Source organism: Barbatula barbatula (assembly GCF_947034865.1).
Source record: "Barbatula barbatula genome assembly, chromosome: 8".
NCBI lineage: Eukaryota > Metazoa > Chordata > Actinopteri > Cypriniformes > Nemacheilidae > Barbatula > Barbatula barbatula.
This window is the reverse complement of record NC_136771.1, coordinates 4,293,294-4,313,109: the sequence shown is the minus strand read 5'-3', so window position 1 is coordinate 4,313,109 and position 19,816 is coordinate 4,293,294. Positions and strand designations below refer to the sequence as shown.

General features: G+C 41.5%; 1 protein-coding gene across 2 annotated transcripts in view; it reads left to right on the top strand.

Annotated features, from left to right (window-relative positions):
* Positions 1-19,816, top strand: part of usp34 (ubiquitin specific peptidase 34) — a 46,792-nt gene that overhangs the window by 7,449 nt on the left and 19,527 nt on the right. For both annotated transcript variants that reach the window (XM_079463236.1, XM_079463235.1), the window contains exons 2-37: positions 1,856-1,943; positions 3,140-3,605; positions 4,933-4,983; positions 5,469-5,618; positions 5,735-5,802; positions 6,787-6,979; positions 7,064-7,125; positions 7,228-7,309; positions 7,503-7,595; positions 8,717-8,842; positions 9,005-9,134; positions 10,707-10,837; positions 10,929-11,689; positions 11,771-11,985; positions 13,137-13,252; positions 13,357-13,484; positions 13,600-13,689; positions 13,947-14,042; positions 14,125-14,207; positions 14,315-14,469; positions 14,552-14,665; positions 14,796-14,895; positions 15,387-15,546; positions 15,672-15,798; positions 15,931-16,078; positions 16,160-16,260; positions 16,374-16,583; positions 16,698-16,823; positions 17,713-17,835; positions 17,922-18,005; positions 18,089-18,175; positions 18,356-18,556; positions 18,638-18,761; positions 18,867-18,991; positions 19,122-19,274; positions 19,584-19,744. In XM_079463236.1, coding sequence (XP_079319362.1) covers positions 1,856-1,943; positions 3,140-3,605; positions 4,933-4,983; positions 5,469-5,618; positions 5,735-5,802; positions 6,787-6,979; positions 7,064-7,125; positions 7,228-7,309; positions 7,503-7,595; positions 8,717-8,842; positions 9,005-9,134; positions 10,707-10,837; positions 10,929-11,689; positions 11,771-11,985; positions 13,137-13,252; positions 13,357-13,484; positions 13,600-13,689; positions 13,947-14,042; positions 14,125-14,207; positions 14,315-14,469; positions 14,552-14,665; positions 14,796-14,895; positions 15,387-15,546; positions 15,672-15,798; positions 15,931-16,078; positions 16,160-16,260; positions 16,374-16,583; positions 16,698-16,823; positions 17,713-17,835; positions 17,922-18,005; positions 18,089-18,175; positions 18,356-18,556; positions 18,638-18,761; positions 18,867-18,991; positions 19,122-19,274; positions 19,584-19,744 — 5,428 coding nt within the window. The remainder of the gene's footprint in view (positions 1-1,855; positions 1,944-3,139; positions 3,606-4,932; positions 4,984-5,468; positions 5,619-5,734; positions 5,803-6,786; positions 6,980-7,063; positions 7,126-7,227; positions 7,310-7,502; positions 7,596-8,716; positions 8,843-9,004; positions 9,135-10,706; positions 10,838-10,928; positions 11,690-11,770; positions 11,986-13,136; positions 13,253-13,356; positions 13,485-13,599; positions 13,690-13,946; positions 14,043-14,124; positions 14,208-14,314; positions 14,470-14,551; positions 14,666-14,795; positions 14,896-15,386; positions 15,547-15,671; positions 15,799-15,930; positions 16,079-16,159; positions 16,261-16,373; positions 16,584-16,697; positions 16,824-17,712; positions 17,836-17,921; positions 18,006-18,088; positions 18,176-18,355; positions 18,557-18,637; positions 18,762-18,866; positions 18,992-19,121; positions 19,275-19,583; positions 19,745-19,816) is intronic.

Below are 19,816 nucleotides of genomic sequence, written 5' to 3'. Positions count from 1 at the left end.
TGATAAACGGGTATAAATAAATGGAAACAAAATCTCTTAATAATTTTTAAGAAAGTGCAAAAATAATAAAAAAATCAATTCGCAAAAAAAAGCTGCTGAAATTGAGCAAAAAAGTAATAGCTTTACTGCTTCAGATATATTTAAAATAACATGAATCAGATCTTTTTAATGCTTTAGTCACTAAAGCAAAGTCCACTTAACTAAACTAAAGTTTAGTGAAAATAAAATTTAACATCCAACACAGAAACAGATGAATAAAACACTAGCTTCCCTAGCTGAGTAAAACTGCACATGTTTGTTGCATTTAACGTGGCATTTTGTGGCACAAAATTCTCATCCAACCAGTGTGCGGTTAAACTTAAAAGCGACACGGGGGACACGTCGCAGCTGCAGATATCTGTTGTAAAACTCACCGCATTGACATCTTTAATTTTTTCGGATATGTGTTTGCTTTTTGACTTTTCGGTACAGTTCAAGGTAGAGTTAAATATTTACGCTTCGGCGTGTCATACTGCGGCTCCAGGTGGTTTATAAGGAGTCTGAAGCCATTATTCGCAACGACGGACAGCGGTTGCCCATCCATAACAATGAAAGCGGTGGAACTTATTGGCGTAGCTGTTGTAAAATAACTCCAAATGACAGATATTTTGGCTCGCTCCATGCTGTTCGCTGCTATATGTTCACTTGTTCACGTGCACTACGTACAGAGCACGTTGCTAGCGTATGATGTCGCACGTTGCTAGCGTATGATGTCACACGTTGCTAGCGTATGATGTCGCACGTTGCGCAATGCGCAGCCGCCCACGAGAGAGTTTAAGCGCCGGTGTCTCCATGAACTTTTACATCGTCTAGCACAAATTTTATGTCAGATCGGGTATCGGTGACAAATTGCACCGATACCCGATCTAGAATTTTATTACGTATCGACGCCGATACCCGATACGAATATCGGATCGGAGCATCCCTACTTACAGTGTGCTTGTAGCCTCTTGGAGGCTGCTCAGGTAGCAGCGACAGTATAATTCCCTGTGAAACTACTGAAATAATTTTTAGACATTATTTTAAGGTTGAAAAAATACACAGTGTTGCTTTAAGGATTTATGCATGTGCATACACATTTTGGGACCTATATGGGAATTAAGTGATGTGTAAAAACCTATACGTGTAAAAAGTTGGTATTTAGCTAAAGAAATTAAGTCATATACATTTAGGATGGCATGAGATTTTCGGATAATTTTCATTTTACAGAGAACTATAGCTTTTATGCTAGGTATTTGCTATTACTGGCCATGAGCCCAGACGTCAAAAATGCTTTAATGCATCCTAGTTTTGTGCTGTTTTGGATTAGGGCTCATGATTTTCACCTGATCAATGATAAAACTAGCAAAAATATCCTGCAGACTCACATTGGGGTGGAGACCAGGGCAATGCACAGGGGGGTGACCCAGTGGCTCCTCTAAGTTGCCCCTCTCAGCCCCACATCCAGGCAGGTTTACGATTTTGTGAAATGGTGAAAATTTCGATTTGCGATGCAATGGTTACAAAGTCAAGTTTCAGCTCAGTATTCTCTATAGTGTGCAATCTGTAGACACTCTAAACTCCATAGCAACTGCATAGCAACACACTGTGTTTTGCTTTGCTCAGTCAAGCCGTCAGTCACATGTTCTTCACATAATTTCACTCTTCTGCATAATAATAAACTGTTTTGTTGTTTAGTGTGTGTTTCAGATGTCTAACAGTTAGTGTACAGCGTGATCTCAGTCTCTCAACTCTGGTTCTTTAAAAAGGCATACTGACCTCCCTCTCTTTTAGTAGGTTTATTAACAGTCTCTCTCTCTTTCTCTCCCTTTCTCAGTCTCGGATTCAGACAGCTCAGATGGCCTGCAGCTGAAGAAAGAACATGCTTTAAGAGTATTCACCTACATCAGCACATGGACTCAGAGGTCATTTGATTTGATATTTATTTACTCTCTTCATTCATTCGTTTGTTCGTTTTTTTAAAAGTCATTCCACACATGCATCCCTCCTTTCATCTTTTAACCCAATCACCCCCCCATGCATCTCTTAACCAATACATCTCTTAACCCATGCATCCATCCATCCATGCATCTCTTAACCCATGCATCCATCCATCCATGCATCTCTTAACCCATGCATCCATCCATCCATCCATGCATCTCTTAACCCATGCATCCATCCATCCATGCATCTCTTAACCCATGCATCCATCCATCCATGCATCTCTTAACCCATGCATCTCTTAACCCATGCATCCATCCATCCATGCATCTCTTAACCCATGCATCCATCCATCCATGCATCTCTTAACCCATGCATCCATCCATCCATGCATCTCTTAACCCATGCATCTCTTAACCCATGCATCCATCCATCCATGCATCTCTTAACCCATGCATCCATCCATCCATGCATCTCTTAACCCATGCATCCATCCATCCATGCATCTCTTAACCCATGCATCCATCCATCCATGCATCTCATTACCCATGCATCCTTCCAGGCATGTATTAAACCATGCATCTCTTAACCATGCATCTCTTAACCCATGCATCCACCCATGCATCTATTAATCCATGCATCCCTCCAGGCACGTATTAACCCATGCATCCCTCCAGGCACGTATTAACCCATGCATCCCTCCAGGCACGTATTAACCCATGCATCCCACCAGGCACGTATTAACCCATGCATCCCTCCAGGCACGTATTAACCCATGCATCCCTCCAGGCACGTATTAACCCATGCATCCCTCCAGGCACGTATTAACCCATGCATCCCTCCAGGCACGTATTAACCCATGCATCTCTCTAGGCACGTATTAACCCATGCACCTGTATCTTTTAACCCATGCTTCCCTCCATTCGTACACCCATGCATGGGTGCAAGCAAGTTTCCATTTTGCTCATGCATCCATGCATTCATTCAAATGCTGTCCACTCCATTCTGCCATGTTTTTTTGTCTTTTCACAGTTCTTTTAGACTTTGCTGTTCTCTGACATTCATTTGTTAATGCATTATGACATGGTTTATGTGTAGGCTGACCCCTCAGCAACTCTTCACATGTGCATGCTTCAATCCGATAAGCCCGCCCATTGATTCTCTGTGTGTTTACTTGCAGGCAATGTCTGTGCTGTTTCAAAGAATACAAACACCTCGAGGTATTCAACCAGCTCGTCTATGCCCTCATCCACCTGGTTATTGCCCAAGTGACTAACCTTAGGGACCGTCTACGTAGTGGCCATGGCAACAGTAAGACTGAAGGAGCAGGGTCCGTATGGAGCACCGCCCAACCACAGCCGTCGCCTGGCGAGGACGAGCCTTTGAATGTGGAAAGGGACTCCGCTGAGGAGGACGGTGGAACGGAGGAGGGAGAACAGAACCAAAAGCAGGGAGTGAAACCAGACCCCCTACCCAGGCTTGGTGAGCCCACATCGGACGAGAGTGGGAACGAGAGCAGCATGGACCTTTTTCTGTCCTGGAGCACGGAAGACCAGGAGAAACTGCTGCTGTGTGCTGCCAAGATCTTTCAGATTCAGTTCCCCCTGTACACGGCCTACAAACACAACACACACCCCACTATAGAGGTAAAACACACAAAACTTTGGAAAACCATGACGGGAAATATCTTATTTAGTAGATCATTGCATGCATTCATTTTCGTCTCTTTATGAATCGACAAGCTTGTATGACAAAACAAATATTTTCTCTGGTTGTGTGGGAATGTTTTGTTGCATTAGTAGTGAAAATGTTGGTCAGCGAGTCTATTTTATTGAGACTAAGCATTCTTTTGTACATTATACAGTTATTCTAACTTCCGAATTTGTAAGTAGGAATTTTCCTTGAATGTAGTAAAAGTCTACATACTTGGGGTCTTTCTTCAGGATTGTAGACAATATACTACAGACTTTGCAGGGATGGTAATATAGTACATACTTGACATGAATTGTGGGTAATGTTGTACAGACTTCACAGGGATTGTTGCAATAAACAAGGGATCGTGTATCACAGGCAGTTTTTGCCAATCTCATATTAATCTTGAGTGCCTATAGAGTAGTATTGCATAGGTCGTATCTCGAAGAGTATTTAGTTTGATCAAATTTATAAAAGAGAGATACAGCTGCACGATTATTTCTGGAAAAAACACAAGCTCCAGATTTATCACATTTAGTCATTTTTTATCATTTAGTCATTTTAGCAGACGCTTTTATCAAAAACTTTCTGAAACAAGTTGGAGTGCTGGTGGAGTGTATCAACACAGAAATACTACGTCAGCAAGGTTGTCGTTTTAACACGTTGACCATGCTAAGCTTTAGAAGCCAGCACATTTAACAGTGGAAAGAAGTCAGAATGCATGACATAGCATGATACCCAATCTTTAAAAAAACATGAAATTTAAATCTCGCCAACTCATGCCGTGTGTAGACGTATATTCAGTAAATATGCATTAAGGCTGTCCAATGTTTAATCGCATCTAGAATTAATGTTTTTGTTTACATAATATATTAATGATCACATACATGCATATATTTAGTAAATATTTCTATTCATTTTAATATTTTCCCTAATTTTAAACATGTATGTGTAAGTATTTTTATGCACAGTGCACAGACATATGTTTACACAAACTTTTATTCTGGATGCTATTAATCGTTGAACAGCCCTATTATGCATGCATCATTATCCATGGTGCATTCTTCAAAGTTTTTATGTTTTACTTTAAAAATCTAACTTTCATCTCTATAAAAGTAAATGTACACCCCAAAATAGACAAAGAGAGTGTAACGTTATGAGGCCTTAAGGCTTCATTATTTTTCAATTATTTCAGTATTTTCTCATGTAGTTGTCACTGCTGGTTGTGCGGTTGTATTTGGGTCACTGTTTTTAATATGCGTTGATTTATTTTGTCTCCAGGATATCTCCGCACAAGAGAGCAATATCCTCGGCTCTTTCTGTGATATGAATGTAAGAACTCTTTCTTTCTTTCTCTCTCAAATTCATGGCGATTAACTGTATTATTCAGTTCAGATGTAGTTTATATAGAGTATAGACGTTCTTTATGTTTACGCAGTGCTCGACTAGCTTAGACTCTGCAATACATGTTTGGTATTAAATTAATTTAAATACACTTATATCATTCTGTAGATCAAATATAAGCTATATTTTGCCATCGCCCATGATGAATAATTGGCTGCATGTTGTGACGCAATATCTAAAAGTCCAGAAAACATCATAAGAAAAAGTTCTGTTGGTCCATCAACCGACTTGTCGACAGTTTTGACACAACATTATATAATGGTTTAAACTCGTTGGTAAACAAAATGAGTAGCAGAAGACACTTCATCTCGTCTGTTCATGAAACTCTGTTATGCGACCATGCATTTGACATCAAGAGAACATGTCCTTTGGATGTATTTTGTTATGGAAATGTTACGCTGTGTGTGTTTCAGGATGTGGAGGTCCCTCTGCACCTGCTGCGATATGTGTGTATGTTTTGTGGAAAGCATGGCCTCTCTCTGATGAAAGACTGTTTCGAGTTTGGTGCTCCCGATACTCTCCCGTTCCCCATCGCACATGCCTTCATCACCATCGTCTCTAACGTGAGTCACAGCAGCAATAACATCTACGCCAGCCAATCAGAGTTCACCATGTCCATGTTAGACCCGTGGCACATATCGAGACACTCAAGTAAATGTGTTTTTGTGTTTCGTTACAGATCAGAATATGGTTGCACATTCCCGCTGTGATGCAGCACATCATCCCTTTTCGCACTTATGTTATCAGGTAACATAACACACACATTTTACTCGTCTTAGGTGTCCTGAAGTGTTTTCCTTTTTTACTATGGTAAATTCTGATGGATGAAGTCCGAGCATATATTTATGATGAGCACAGAAAAGAATGCATCATCGTCCTTGATCAGATATCAGCTGTGTGAGATCGAAGCAGTGATCTTTGTCCTAGCATTTCAACCCTGTTCATTCATGACAATTTTAAACCACGTCTTATCGGTCTGTTCAGTCGAATCTATCGTCTGACTGCCCCACTGAGATTAGTAAACCAACGACGGTCAGTACATAAATGAGCTGCTCTCAGAAATCTTCTCAGCGCTGAGTTGCTAGGTAGAGCATCCCTCACCATAGCAACAAAGACCACGGCTCTCCTCACATGACCTTGGGGGGAAGCAAGACGGCCAGAGGGGGAGTGCTGAGAACACGGGTCACGTGACTCAAGCCAGACAGGATTTGAGCAGCCAGCAGTGTGCTTTTATGTATACAGACAGCACCATGAAGTATTTTCCTTTAGCTCTTTTTGATCATTTTCATAATTTATTCATCGTCATGTCATTCCAAACCTGTATGACGTTCTTTCTACTGCAGAACACAAACGAAGATATTTTGTAAAGCGATGATAACCTACAATTCTTGTTGAACGAACACACAACCACATTTCTCAAAATATCTTCTTTCGTGTTCCACAAAACAATGGTTATTTTTAAGGGGCTATCTTTGGGTGTATTGACGTCTTTCTTACACCTGTAAACCTTCAGAAGTAAACATTGGATGGCAAACATTCCAACATATTATTGTTAGTCATCTGGTGTTTTTAATGTGTGTGTTTCAGACCTGGCCGAACGCTCCAGCTGTGACTCTATATATGAGTCACATCACGCAGGATTTCGGTCAGGTGAAACAAAACCCAGTAAGGAGAAAGTAAGATTGACATTATTCTTTCTCTCTCTCTCTCTCTCTCTCTCTCTCTCTGTAGATATCTGTGTAAGTTGTCGGATCAGGAGTTGCGTCAGAGCGCTGCGAGGAACATGGCCGATCTGATGTGGAGCACGGTGAAGGAACCGTTGGACAGCGCGCTGTGTTTCGACAGGGAGAGTTTGGATCTGGCCTTCAAATACTTCATGAGTCCGACGCTCACCATGAGACTCGCCGGTCTCAGCCAGATCACGGTTCGAGACACTCGTGCACACACAGGATGACTTACTCTCAGTGTTTCTCCAGTGTCTTCAATGTATGTTATATGTTTTCTGCAGAATCAGCTGCACACCTTCAACGACGTGTGTAACAACGAGTCGCTGGTGTCTGACACTGAGACGTAAGTGTGTTCTCTTGCTTTTGGGCCTTTTGAGGGACCCCTAAGTGATAATATACTTGTTTAGAGGACTGAATCTAACCAACAAAGTGCTTGTTTTCTCAGGTCAATAGCAAAGGAACTTGCCGATTGGCTTATCAACAACAATGTTGTCGAGCACATATTTGGACCAAATTTGCACATCGAGGTAAGTTTGTTCTTGTACTTGTTTCTAAGCATGTGGCTTGTTTAGACTTAATAGGACAGATTTACATCTCAACCTTGTGGCTGTGAGTTTTGCCTCATGCTGTGAGCATCAAGTTTCTTTGGTTGAACATTTATTTCTGTGTACTGACTGAGCAGATATTTATTAGTTGTGTGCGTGTTGTTTTTCTCTGTAGATCATTAAACAGTGCCAAGTTATCCTGAACTTCCTGGCCGCAGAGGGCCGGTTAAGCACTCAACATGTGGACTGTATATGGGCGGCCGCTCAGGTACACATGCTCACGCCCGATCTGTTTAGATTACTATACCGTCACATGACTTTTTTAAGAAATGCAAATGAAGAATTTTATTTTTGGGATGACACTGAAATAATGTGAATGTGATACACAGCCGTGGCACAAATTAAGAATTAAATTTCATTTAATCAGCATTTCTATAGATGTGTTGTGGCTCTTCCAGTCACAATTTGAATTTCAACAAAATCAAACCTCAGGAGTGACACTAAGTCATCCAACGGCAATGTGAAAGACTGACAGCATGACAACAAACAATAAAAATCTTGGGTATCAGACTTTTTTTATTTTACATGAACAAATATTACTGTTGTATTGCTTAGATGTGAATATTAACTTGTTTTCCTCGCAGTATTTGAGGTCTGAAAAAACGGAGACAAATATTTTCTGTTATTTTTATCTGTTTGACTTTTCTGTAAACAAAATGTTAACGAAATTTGGGAGAAGTATTCTCAGTAGTTCACAGAATGAGACAAACATTTTCTTTTTGCGTAAACACATACCTATAAATCAGGGGTCTTCAACCGGGGGTCCTCTGTGGAACTGCAAGGGGTCTGCTAATTACTGTTAAATACTTATACCCTTACTCACGGTTTACTCATAGGTTCTCTAAGCATCCAAAAACATCCATTCAGGTGGCAGAAGCAATAGAAGAAACGTCCATCTCGCAGTAAAATGAAAATGTATGATGCTGCAAATCCCTTAAAATAATCAAACGATCTATATTAATAATACAAAAATAAAGTTTGTTTCTGCAACAATAACATGCATAATCGTGCTAATGTAATGTTTTAACATAATAGCTGTGACAATAAAAGAAAATAATACATTTCTTTTTAAATAGCTCTGTTAACACATTTAGGATAAGGGTCTCCATACATCTCTCATCTAAGGGGGGCTTTCCCCGAAAAACGTTGAAGACCTCTGCTATAAATAGTACATTCAGAAAAATGTAACATACTTTTAAAATGGTCTGTTTATTTTTTCCGCGGCTGTATTTATTTTCTCCATTGTCCAGTGCCACACTGAATTGTCTCTCTCTCTCTCTCTCTCCCTCTCTCTCTTTCTTTGTGGTTATCTTGTCTCTGTTTCTTCAGCTGAAGCACTGCAGTCGCTACATACATGATCTCTTCCCCTCGCTGATAAAAAATCTGGACCCGGTTCCCCTGCGACACGTGCTGAGTCTGGTGTCCAGCTTACACCCCAGTGCGCACACAGAACAGGTATGATTCGCTGTCATTCACAGTTTTCATCATAAAACGCAGCAACCGTAAAGCAAAACAGCCAAATTATACTTAATGGCCAAATAAAAAACTTCTTAAAGTAAAATGACAAGTTTCTTTGTTATTAAACTATATTGTGTTTCATTGGTCGTGCGTGTGCAGACGCTGTATTTGGCATCCATGTTGATCAAGGCCTTGTGGAATAACGCCCTGGCAGCCAAAACTCAGCTGTCCAAACAAAGCTCCTTCGCCTCCCTGCTAAACACCAACATTCCCATGGGCAACAAGAAAGGTGAGTGCAAATGTTTTTTTTTTTTTTTTTACAGTTTTCCCAAATATTTTGACATCTATGCATTTAGCTGATTATAGCCAGAGTGACTTTAGATGCATACATCAAACCCTTGACTTCAGTACTCTATGCCCGGTTTAAGACTTGTCCCAGACTAAAATAAAAGTCTTGACTATAAATAAATTGCTCTGACATGTCTCTAAATATTGAACTGCCATTGTTTTGTCTCAAGAGGCACATTAGTAATGTTTTTTTCAATGGTGTTTTAATAAATGCGAATTCAATACCCTAATTGGTTAAAATATCCTTATTTAACTCCTTTAACTGGCTTAAGCTAAGCCTTGTCTATGAAACCGGACCTTAATGTACTGCTTTACAAATAAAGCTACAGAAATATTGTCTGCCACTAAGATATATTCACAGAATAAATGAAGTAAGGACTTCAAGTAAGTAGTGAAGATGTCAACACTAATGTTGCGTATTGTTTCATAATCTCATAATGATCAGAATTTGTGTTTCATATGTGATTGCATTCTCAACATTATTGATGTCGCAAAGAGCAAAAAGATTATTTAAACGTAATGCTAAAAACCTATTTAAAGTAACATTGCTTGAAAATGCTAATGCTCCTTTAGTTTTAAAAAAGTTGGGTGTACGCCCAATGTCGGACCTGACTACGTCCAGACTTGTGATAAATATTTACACCCGTTGCACCATCTAAAACTACGACCAGGCGCAGCGACGCTCAGCTTAAAGGGATAGTTCACGCAAAAGAAAAATGTTGTCATCCCTTGCTCACTCAATGTCATTTCATACCTGTATAAATATCTTTTTTATGATTAACACAAAGAAAGATATTTGGAAGAATGTTAGCAATTTTCACTTCTGTGACATCTACTACCATAGTAGGAAAAATTAAATGGTAGTCAACAGTGCCCCAGAACGGTTTGTGTTCTTAAATTCTTCAAAATATCTCACTATAGTTAGTTCTATATGGCAAATATTTGACTAGTAGGTGTAGTAGAGTAATAGTAAACCAACAGACCCAAGAGTCATGATGTGAATGCTGCTAATTCTGGGTGATTGAATCATTAATTGAAAAGGGCGTGTTCAAAATAATAGCAGTGTAAATAGAGTAAATCATTATGTGAAACAACTGGTCGCCAAAAACAACAACATGTGCTAAAGAGGTTACAATTTGCCAAAGAACACATTGACTGGCCTAAAGAGAAATGGCGCAATATTCTGTGGACTGGTGAAAGAAGGAAGATTGTTCTTTTTGGGTCTAGGGGTCGCAGTTTCTTCCATTTTTTGCTGACAAATCTCTTTGAAAAAGAAAATCTCTACCGATAAAAGTCAATAATTTTCACTTATGCCTCTAACTAGGCATAAGATTTAGTCTCAGACGCACGCTGCACCTTGGTGGTGCAACATGTATAAATTCCACACTGGACTTAAGACGTTTTTTACGTTCAGACTAGCTTTACGACCGGGTGTATTCCAGCTGGTGCAACCGGCCCCTGGTGTGCATTTTACTAATGGTTAAAATATAATTCTATGACATTTTTGATTCAGGTTCTCCTGCTGGAAGCCCAGAGAGCAGTGACAACAGCGACACGCATCACAGCGGAGGAAGTGACATGGAGATGGACGAGCCAATCATGAGCAGCGGTACACGAGGACAGCAAAGGCTGTCAGACACTGAGGTAAAGCCGAGCAGAAAAGCCAAGTGTAAAAAGAAAAGTGTCAGCAATGTCTTTTATTTGATGTGGTGTTGTGCCATCTGCCGTTTTGCAGGAGTCCCTACAGGGCAGCTCGGACGAGACGGTCAACAGCGGAGAGGAGGGCAGCAGCAGCGGCCGCAGCGAAGCGTCCAGTAACGAGGCCGGATCCAGCAGAGCCAGCCAATCAGCAGGCAGCCCTGGGAGCGAGCTGCACTCCGACGACATGGCTGACAGTGAGGCACTGAAAGAGGAGGAAGAGGAAGAAGAGGAAGATGATGATGAGGATGATGAAGACGATGATGAGGAGGAGGATGATGATGACGACAGACCCGTCGTAGCTTCTGAAGGCAGCCCTCAGAAAGAAACGCGAGATTCAAGAGAGGCTCCCACGTCAGAGCTACGCAAACGCAAAGCTGGAGAAGCACTCGGAGAGGTCCAGGGTCCTCCGGAACGACCTGGAATTCCGCCAGGCATGGGGTCGGGTCCCGGACTTTCCAAACCCAAGTCTATCCCATTTACCCCAGATGTAGGTGCTGCCATGGTAGCCTCGTCGTCCTCTTCTCTTCGAATTCTAGAACCGTGCTCCTCTTCGTCCCTGTGCCTAGAGGGGACTTCCGGAGAGCAGGCTGATCCTTCTTCACATTCCCAATCCCAGAATCCTCAGCAGCCACAGCAGGAGATGGGCGTCTCCCAGGAGCCTCCCTGTTTGCCTCGGGCGTCAGACTTCCTTACAGAGGCCATGAGCAACGAACTCTTCAACTGCCGACGTTTCATCAGCCCACAGCATCATCACCAGCATCATCAACACCACCACCATCACCACCACCATGACGGGTGAGACCGGCTCTCTAATACGACATACGTGTTTTTTTACATCGTGCTCACAAAAACAACATTGTCACTCTCTCCCTGCAGTCATATGGTAGAGGACATGCTGAGCGCAGATGACGTAAGCTGCAGCAGTTCCCAGATCAGCGCCAAGTCAGAGAAGAACATGGCAGATTTTGACGGTGAGGAATCTGGGTGCGAGGAAGAGCTGGTTCAGATCAATTCACACGCCGAGCTCAGCTCACACCTGCAGCAGCACCTGCCCAACCTAGCCTCCATATACCACGAACACCTGGTTCAAGGTAAATACACACTTGGTTGCTAGGGTGGTTTCAGGCTGTAAACATTTAAAGGCTATCATATCTGTAATTTGGAACTAAAGCATGTGCGCACACATTGCCAACAAAACACAGACAGTTTCACTTACCGCCGCTCCATCTATCAGTTTCAAACGATCTCCAAATCCAGCGTTATATCCACCGTTTATATAACATTCATCACCCAAATGCCATGAACAAACAACTCAGCTGAACTTCGTTCTTAGTTCTCTCTCTCTCTCTCTCTCTCTCTCCTGCACACAAGTGAAATTGACTTGTGCGCATGCTACTCCTCTCACTTTCCTTGGTTGAAACGTGTGAGTGCCGCGTGTTTATCTGGGAGAATTGTCCAATAAGGGACTAAGAAAAGTTGTTACGTAACAATGTTTTATGTTAGAAAAAAACTTTCAGAAACATGTACGAACGCTGTGTATCGAGCACAGAAATACTATGCCATACGTCCATTTTTTGACAAGTTGACATGTCAAGCATGAGAAGACAACATGTTTATAACATATTTAAGATGTCGTCATGTCCCGTTGGGACTTTGGCTTCTACCCTTAGAACTGTCACATGTTGTATTTTAATACAACTGAGTGCCCAGTTAAGCCCTTCTTTGCTTGCAACCTCATTTATGTGGTAGGTTTTCAACTTGTTTCATTTTTGTTTTGACTTGATTTCAACTGTTTTAATGTACTGGTTCAACTTATTTTCTCCAACTTCATCGTTTGTCCGCTTCAATGTGCGGTTCTTTCAGCTTTCTTTTTAGCTTTGTTCATAACCTCCTTGTTTCAACTTTCAGCTATCTAGTTTCAGCTTTCTAGATTTTTATCTCATAGCTTCTACTTCCTATTTGTTTACTTCTTTTTAAGTTATTCAACTTCAATATTTGTCAGCTCTGTGTTTAACGTTTTTGTTTGAGGTTCCTAGTTTCAACTTCCAACTTTAATTTGTTACTTTTTCAGCTTCTGTGTTTTAACTTTTTGAATTAACTTTTTTGTTTCATCCTTTTTTTTACTTCTTATAAATTAACTCTTTGGTTTCAATTTGTTTGAAGATCACCATGAATCTTGCAAGTTCATCACAGGCACTTTTTCTTGCATATTGTTGATTGCGTTTTTGTGCGTTTTCATCAGGTCCAGCGGTGCACAAGCATCAGTATTCCACCCACTCAGTCACCGACATCAACTTGGACAATGTCTGCAAAAAAGGAAACACTCTCCTGTGGGACCTGGTCCAGGACGACAATGCGGTATGTTAAACTCTTAAAATGCAGACAGCGTTATTAAATGCGTTTTTATGTTTGCCATAGTTTCATTAGTAAATTTGTCTCTGGTTCATAACTGTGGCAATTAGATCCACCTATCAGAGGGGTTGATCAACGAAGCCGAAAAGCTGCTGTGTTCTCTGGTCTGCTGGTTTACTGACCGTCAGATCCGCATGCGTTTCATCGAGGGCTGTCTGGAGAACCTTGCCAACCACCGGTGAGTCATCACTGGGGTCACGCGTGAAGTCACAGGATGGCAGATGGGCTAGGTTTGGGTGTCTCGTCCATCTCTCGGGTCCTGTAGTTTGATCATGTTTGTGTGTGGTCCTCAGGTCGGTGGTGGTGTCCCTGCGTTTGCTGCCGAAGCTCTTCGGAACCTTTCAGCAGTTTGGCTCCAGCTACGACACTCATTGGATAACCATGTTAGTAAACTCCGCCCACATCTGTGACATCAAAAGGATTCTTTTGGACTGATTGTTTGGCCTCTAGGCCTTTTGTTGGATTTTATAAACCACATAGGGATCTTGTTAAATTTAATCCTTAATGTCACAATCACAGACTATGGTAGCGAAAATGTTAGGCCCTGTAGAGCCGTTGGGGAAATGAACTGCAGTATTAACTGATGTTGCGAAAGGATGATGATGATGATGATGGTTTTGTTGATGATGATGTGCTCTAGGTGGGCTGAGAAGGAACTTCACATGATGAAGCTTTTCTTTGATGATCTGTTACACTATATCCAGGAAGTGAGAGAGCAACACCACAAATTCGCTCTGTAAGTGTGTTCAATGTCTGTAAGTGTGTGTGCACGTGTGTCCGCATCGAGTGTTGACATCAGTCTTACGTGTGTGTCACAGGTACAGTCACAGTGCAGAGGTGCAGGTGCGTCTTCAGTTTCTTACCTGTGTGTTCTCAACGCTTGGATCACCTGACCACTTCAGTGAGTCGCAACATTCGGTTTTATGGAAGGAAAATTCAACTTAAGCTATAACTGGTGAATGTTTTGGATCCTTGTCTTTACACCCCCTATTTTTGTGTGTGTGTTAGGGTTGAGTCTGGAGCAGGTGGATATCCTCTGGCACTGTTTAGTTGAGGACTCGGAGTGTTACGACGACGCCTTGCACTGGTTTTTAAACCAGGTCCGCAGTAAAGACCAGCACGCCATGGGCATGGAGACTTACAAACATCTGTTCCTGGAGAAGGTCTGAACTCTTCTGCACCTCTTCTGCTGTGTGTCGTGAGAATGAATCTCTCATCACCTCCCTCCCTCTCTCTCTGTCTCAGATGCCTCAGCTGAAGCCCGAGACCATCAGCATGACGGGACTCAATTTGTTTCAGCATCTTTGTAATCTGGCTCGACTGGCCACCAGCGCTTACGACAGCAGCTCCAACTGCGAGGTTGGATTCATTTAGCCCATCTTTCACAGCGTTTTTTTGTTTTCTAAATGTTGGATGAACACTTTTCACCGTTATATCTGACTTTTGATTGTTCTCACTGAATGTTCTCTTACTCTCCGTGTGTCTGCAGTTGTGTGGTATGGATCAGCTCTGGGGAATCGCATTGAGGGCTCAGTCCGCCGACATCAGCCGAGCTGCCATCCAATATATCAATTCTTATTACATCAGCGGTTAGGAAACATCTTACTCTATTCTTAATCGGTCATTCTCACGAAACAACTGAAAACATCAGTAAAGATTTTAATTATGAAACATAATTTGGTAACACAAAAACATAATAAACATAACTCTAGCACAATTTTAATGTGGGAATGAATTATTCAAGTATTTTTTGACTTTTTTGGTACTCATTACCGCTACATGTAGTTTTCCATAAAAAATTCCACAATTTTCTATTAAAATACACTTCATTAATGTCTTATGTATGTTTCATAAAAACTTGCTTAGACATGGCTTTGCTATTTTTGTCAAAACATGCTGTGGGATTTTTTTTGTAGAAAATGTTGAAAATTGTGTTAAACTGTCAGTAAAGGTTTGGGAATCCAATGGTTCTAAACACATCATAACTTGTTTTTGTATCGATAGACAAGAAACATTTAAAGTTATACAACCAGATTGCTCTCCGTCAAGACATGTGATTTGTTTATTTTTGTGCGTGTAGGGAAAACGGGTCTAGAAAAGGAGCAGGAGTTTATCAGTAAGTGTATGGAGAGTTTGATGATGGCATCTGCTAACCTGGAGAAAGACGCTCACTCCAGCCTCACTATCATTGAGAGAGGACTACTGCTCCTCAAAACACACCTGGAGGCCTTCAGACGCAGGTATGAACACACACAGTGTCGGTTTCTTTAACTCCGAATCAGTAAAGGTCCAGAAACGCAAAAATACTGATTTGTGAAAAAAGGAAGTGTCGGTCTGCTCAGATCTGGTGCACGTGTGTCCGCAGGTTTGCTTATCATTTGAGGCAGTGGCAGATCGAGGGGACGGGCATCAGCAGTCATTTGAAAGCGCTCAGCGATAAACAGTCTCTCCCGCTTCGAATTGTCTGTCAGCCCGCGGGACTGCCGGACAAGGTGAAAATGAAATCAACGGCACAAGCGATTACAAATCACGTTATTGCTCTGAACTTTGTAGCACTCCGTTAACTTCTGTAATGAGATATTATGTTTACTTCACCCATGATGATGAGTCTGTTGTGCGTGCAGATGACAATCGAGATGTACCCGAGCGATCAAGTGGCTGATCTGAGGGCAGAGGTCACTCACTGGTACGAGAACCTTCAGAAGGATCAGCTCAGCCAACAGGCGCAGCTGCAGGAGTTCGGCCAAACCAGCCGTCAACAGGATTTCCCAGGTCTGATCTGATTGGTCTGCTCGCCTGTTGTGATTGGTCAAGCCGAAACAGCTCTTGACGTTTGCGTGTGTTTACGTACAGGTGGGCTGATGGGTCCGGTGCGCATGATCTCATCTGGACACGAGCTGACCACCGACTACGATGAGAAGACTCTTCATGAGCTCGGCTTTAAAGACATGCAGGTAACCTGTAAACGACTCTAGTTCAAACCATAACATGTTTGCAACACAGTGTAATGTGAAAAAATTAGGCCCTAAAACAACATTCAAGATGTTGATGCTTTTTGTTGGATCAGATGGTGTTCGTATCGCTGGGCGCTCCTCGGAGAGAGAGGAAGGGAGAGGGGGTTCAGCTGCCGGCTTCGTGTTTGCCACCGCCTCAGAAAGAGCACATCCCCATGTTGCTTCTCCTGCAGGAACCACATCTTACCACGCTCTTTGACTTGCTGGAGATGTTGGCCTGCTTCAAGCCGCCCAGTCCGGACAGACCCCAGCACAGCACTGAGGTACAGCTTAACCGGCCTGATCCAGAGCATACCACACTCGATTCAGATGTAGAACAGAGCCTGCGTTCTCCACCAGGAATGTGTCGTATAGTCACTGTGTTTGTTCTTTTGCAGAGCGTTCGCTGCGAGGAGCTTCACCTCCATGCTGAGAACCTATCTCGTCGCGTTTGGGAGCTACTCATGCTGCTGCCCACGTGTCCCAGCATGCTCCAGGCCTTCCAGAACATCTCGGATGAAGCGGTCAGTCACGTGACATCAACATCATCTTAATACAAAATTTTACATGCAGTGTATGTTAAAGGGCTGTCAAATCGATTTATCGCGATTAATTTATTCCAAAAGAAATGTTTGTGTTATATATAATATATATGAGTGTTTAATGTGTGTATATATATATATATATATATACACACACACACAAACATACATATAAATATATAATACTTGTATAATACTAATAGTTTCTTAAATATACATGCACACAAAATTTAATCTATTTAAAAATGAATGCATGTAAATATTTGTTATATATACACATGTATGTGTGTGTATTTATATATACATATCAATATACACGCATATTATATAAATACAAACAAGCAACTACCTATTTACTTAATTTGTAATATTTTGAAATCGTTTAATAATATTATAAAAAATAATAAATTATATTTAATGGCGCCTTACTTGGCACTAAAGGACACTGTAAAAGCAATAAAAACAAAAAACAAGTTACATACCACTTAAAAAACACATAAAACGTCATATAAATGCCTGCCTAAAAGATATGTTCGCCCCGGAAGTGAACAGAGGTATAGCTTTAGGAAGTTAAAAATATGTTTTAATCTCGATTAATCAATTCCAATATAAATGTTTGTGTTTATGGAACATATATGTGTGTGTGTTTGGCATGTATATTTATTTAAAAACACAAAAAAGCATATGCATATATAATGCACATATTTCTTTAATATTTATTTAAATTATTTATATTTTCTGTATATATTTAAGTATATGAATTCATGAACATATTTGTTTATATACATGTGTGTTCACGATTAATCGAGAATTCATACTTATTTGACAGGCCCGTTATGTTTACTTAAGAATATTATGTTTTGAATTGTAGGGATCTGACGGTTTGTGCTGGAAGGATCTTCTGAGAATCAAGAGTGCCCATAAGCTGCTGTACGCTCTAGAAATAATAGAGGCTCTCGGCAAACCAAACCGCAGGATTCACCGCGAGTCCACGGTACTTATACACTCACACCTTCATCCAGCATCCCGATCGCAATGTAAACCTGTTAAAATCAGAATGTTTGTGCGTGTGTGTTTCAGGGAAGTTACAGTGATCTGTATCCAGACTCGGATGACTCCAGCGAGGAACAGATAGAGAACAGCAAGAACACGTGGAGCTGCAAGGTACAAACGCCTCCCGTCTGACCAGGTGTCACTTGATGCTTCTTACCGATATCTGAATGATTCCTTCTGTGTTTCTTTACTAGTTTGTGTCATCTGGAGGTCTTCAGCTTCTGCTGGAGATTTTTAGCTCTGGGATCTTAGAGCCGAAAGAACAGGAATCCTGGACTGTTGTAAGTGTTTCCGGCAGAAGATTTAACCAATGGTCAATGTTATAAAATCCACATGTTTAAATTATAAAGTACAATTACGTTGTAAATACATAAAATACTATAAAACAATTCCATTACAGTAAAAAAACACTTATATTGTGAATAAACACTTAATATTGGATAACTTTTCTTTCTCTGTAGTGGTTGTTGGACTGTCTTGCCTGTCTGCTGAAGCTGATCAGTCAGTTTGCTGTGGACCCCGCCGATCTGGACTTGGCGTATCACGACGTCTTCGCCTGGTCCGGTCTCACGGACACACAGAGGAAGAGGGCGTGGCCCGGAAAGGCTCGCAAATCCGCCGTGGATCATGGGAAGAACCTGCACATACCCCGTCTTACAGAGGTATGCGACAAAAGCATATCAATCTTTTCTTTTTGCGTGTGTATATATATATATATATATTTATTTTGTGATTTCTCTCAGGTGTTTCTAAGTCTTGTTCAAGGAACCAACCTCATCCAGAGGCTTATTAACATGGCGTACACGTACGACAATCTGGCACAAAGGGTTCTCAAGGCCCAATCGGATCACAGGTCCAGACATGAGGGTAAGCATCTCATTGGTCGTATTTACGTGAGGTTTTTTGATGAAAAGACAAACCTGTTGGATCTTTAGTAAGGGTATTGATGAGTGTGTTTGTGTGTTTCTGCAGTGACTCATTATTCAATGTGGCTGCTGGTTAGTTGGGCTCACTGCAGCTCTCTGGTGAAGTCTAGCCTGGCTGACAGTGAGCATCTACACGACTGGCTAAAGAAACTCACGCTTCTCATACCTGAGGTACGACACTGTTACGTTTCTTCTGCTAAAGGTACGAGACACATTCAGATTGTGGGTATCGTGAAGCACCTCTGCTGGTTCCGTCTACTCTCCGTAGCGTCCTCATGAAGTGTGTTCTGTGTGTTTGTAGACGGCGGTACGTCAGGAGGCGTGCAGCGGTCTATATAAGCTCTCTTTGTCCGGACTCGAGGGGGGAGAAACTATCAACAGATCCTTCCTGCTGCTCGCTGCATCCACGCTGCTGAAATTCTTACCAGACGCTCAAGCCCTTAAACCTCTTAGAGTGAGTAGATCAATTCCATTAAAATGACAAGATAAAGATTGATGGTTGTCAAAAGTGAACTTGTGAAAACTTGTAGACTGATACTTTTAATGTCTAGACTCTATAATCAGGAGTTTAGTAAAATATAAACCGATGGTTCGATATGTTGGTAAGCAATACATTCTCTGAGACTTCATATTTCAAGTTTTGACTAAAAATGTCACATCCGTAACTGGAATTTCCCAGAATATTTACATATATGAGCCACAGGAAAGCCAGAACACAAACACATTACGGAAATGTGTATTTATGTGTGTGTTTCGGGTGTAGGTGGAGGACTTTGAAGAGGAGGCGATGTTCCACATGGGATGTAAGGAATACTTCTGGCTGCTCTGTAAACTGATCGACAACATCCACGTGAAGGACGCCAGTCAGACAACCTTGCTGGACCTGGACGCGCTGGCTAGACATCTCGCCGACTGCATCCGCAGGTAACAAACCCGCACATTGATATGACTGACCAATCAGAATAAATTAGTCCAGAGAGGTTTGTCTTCTAACTG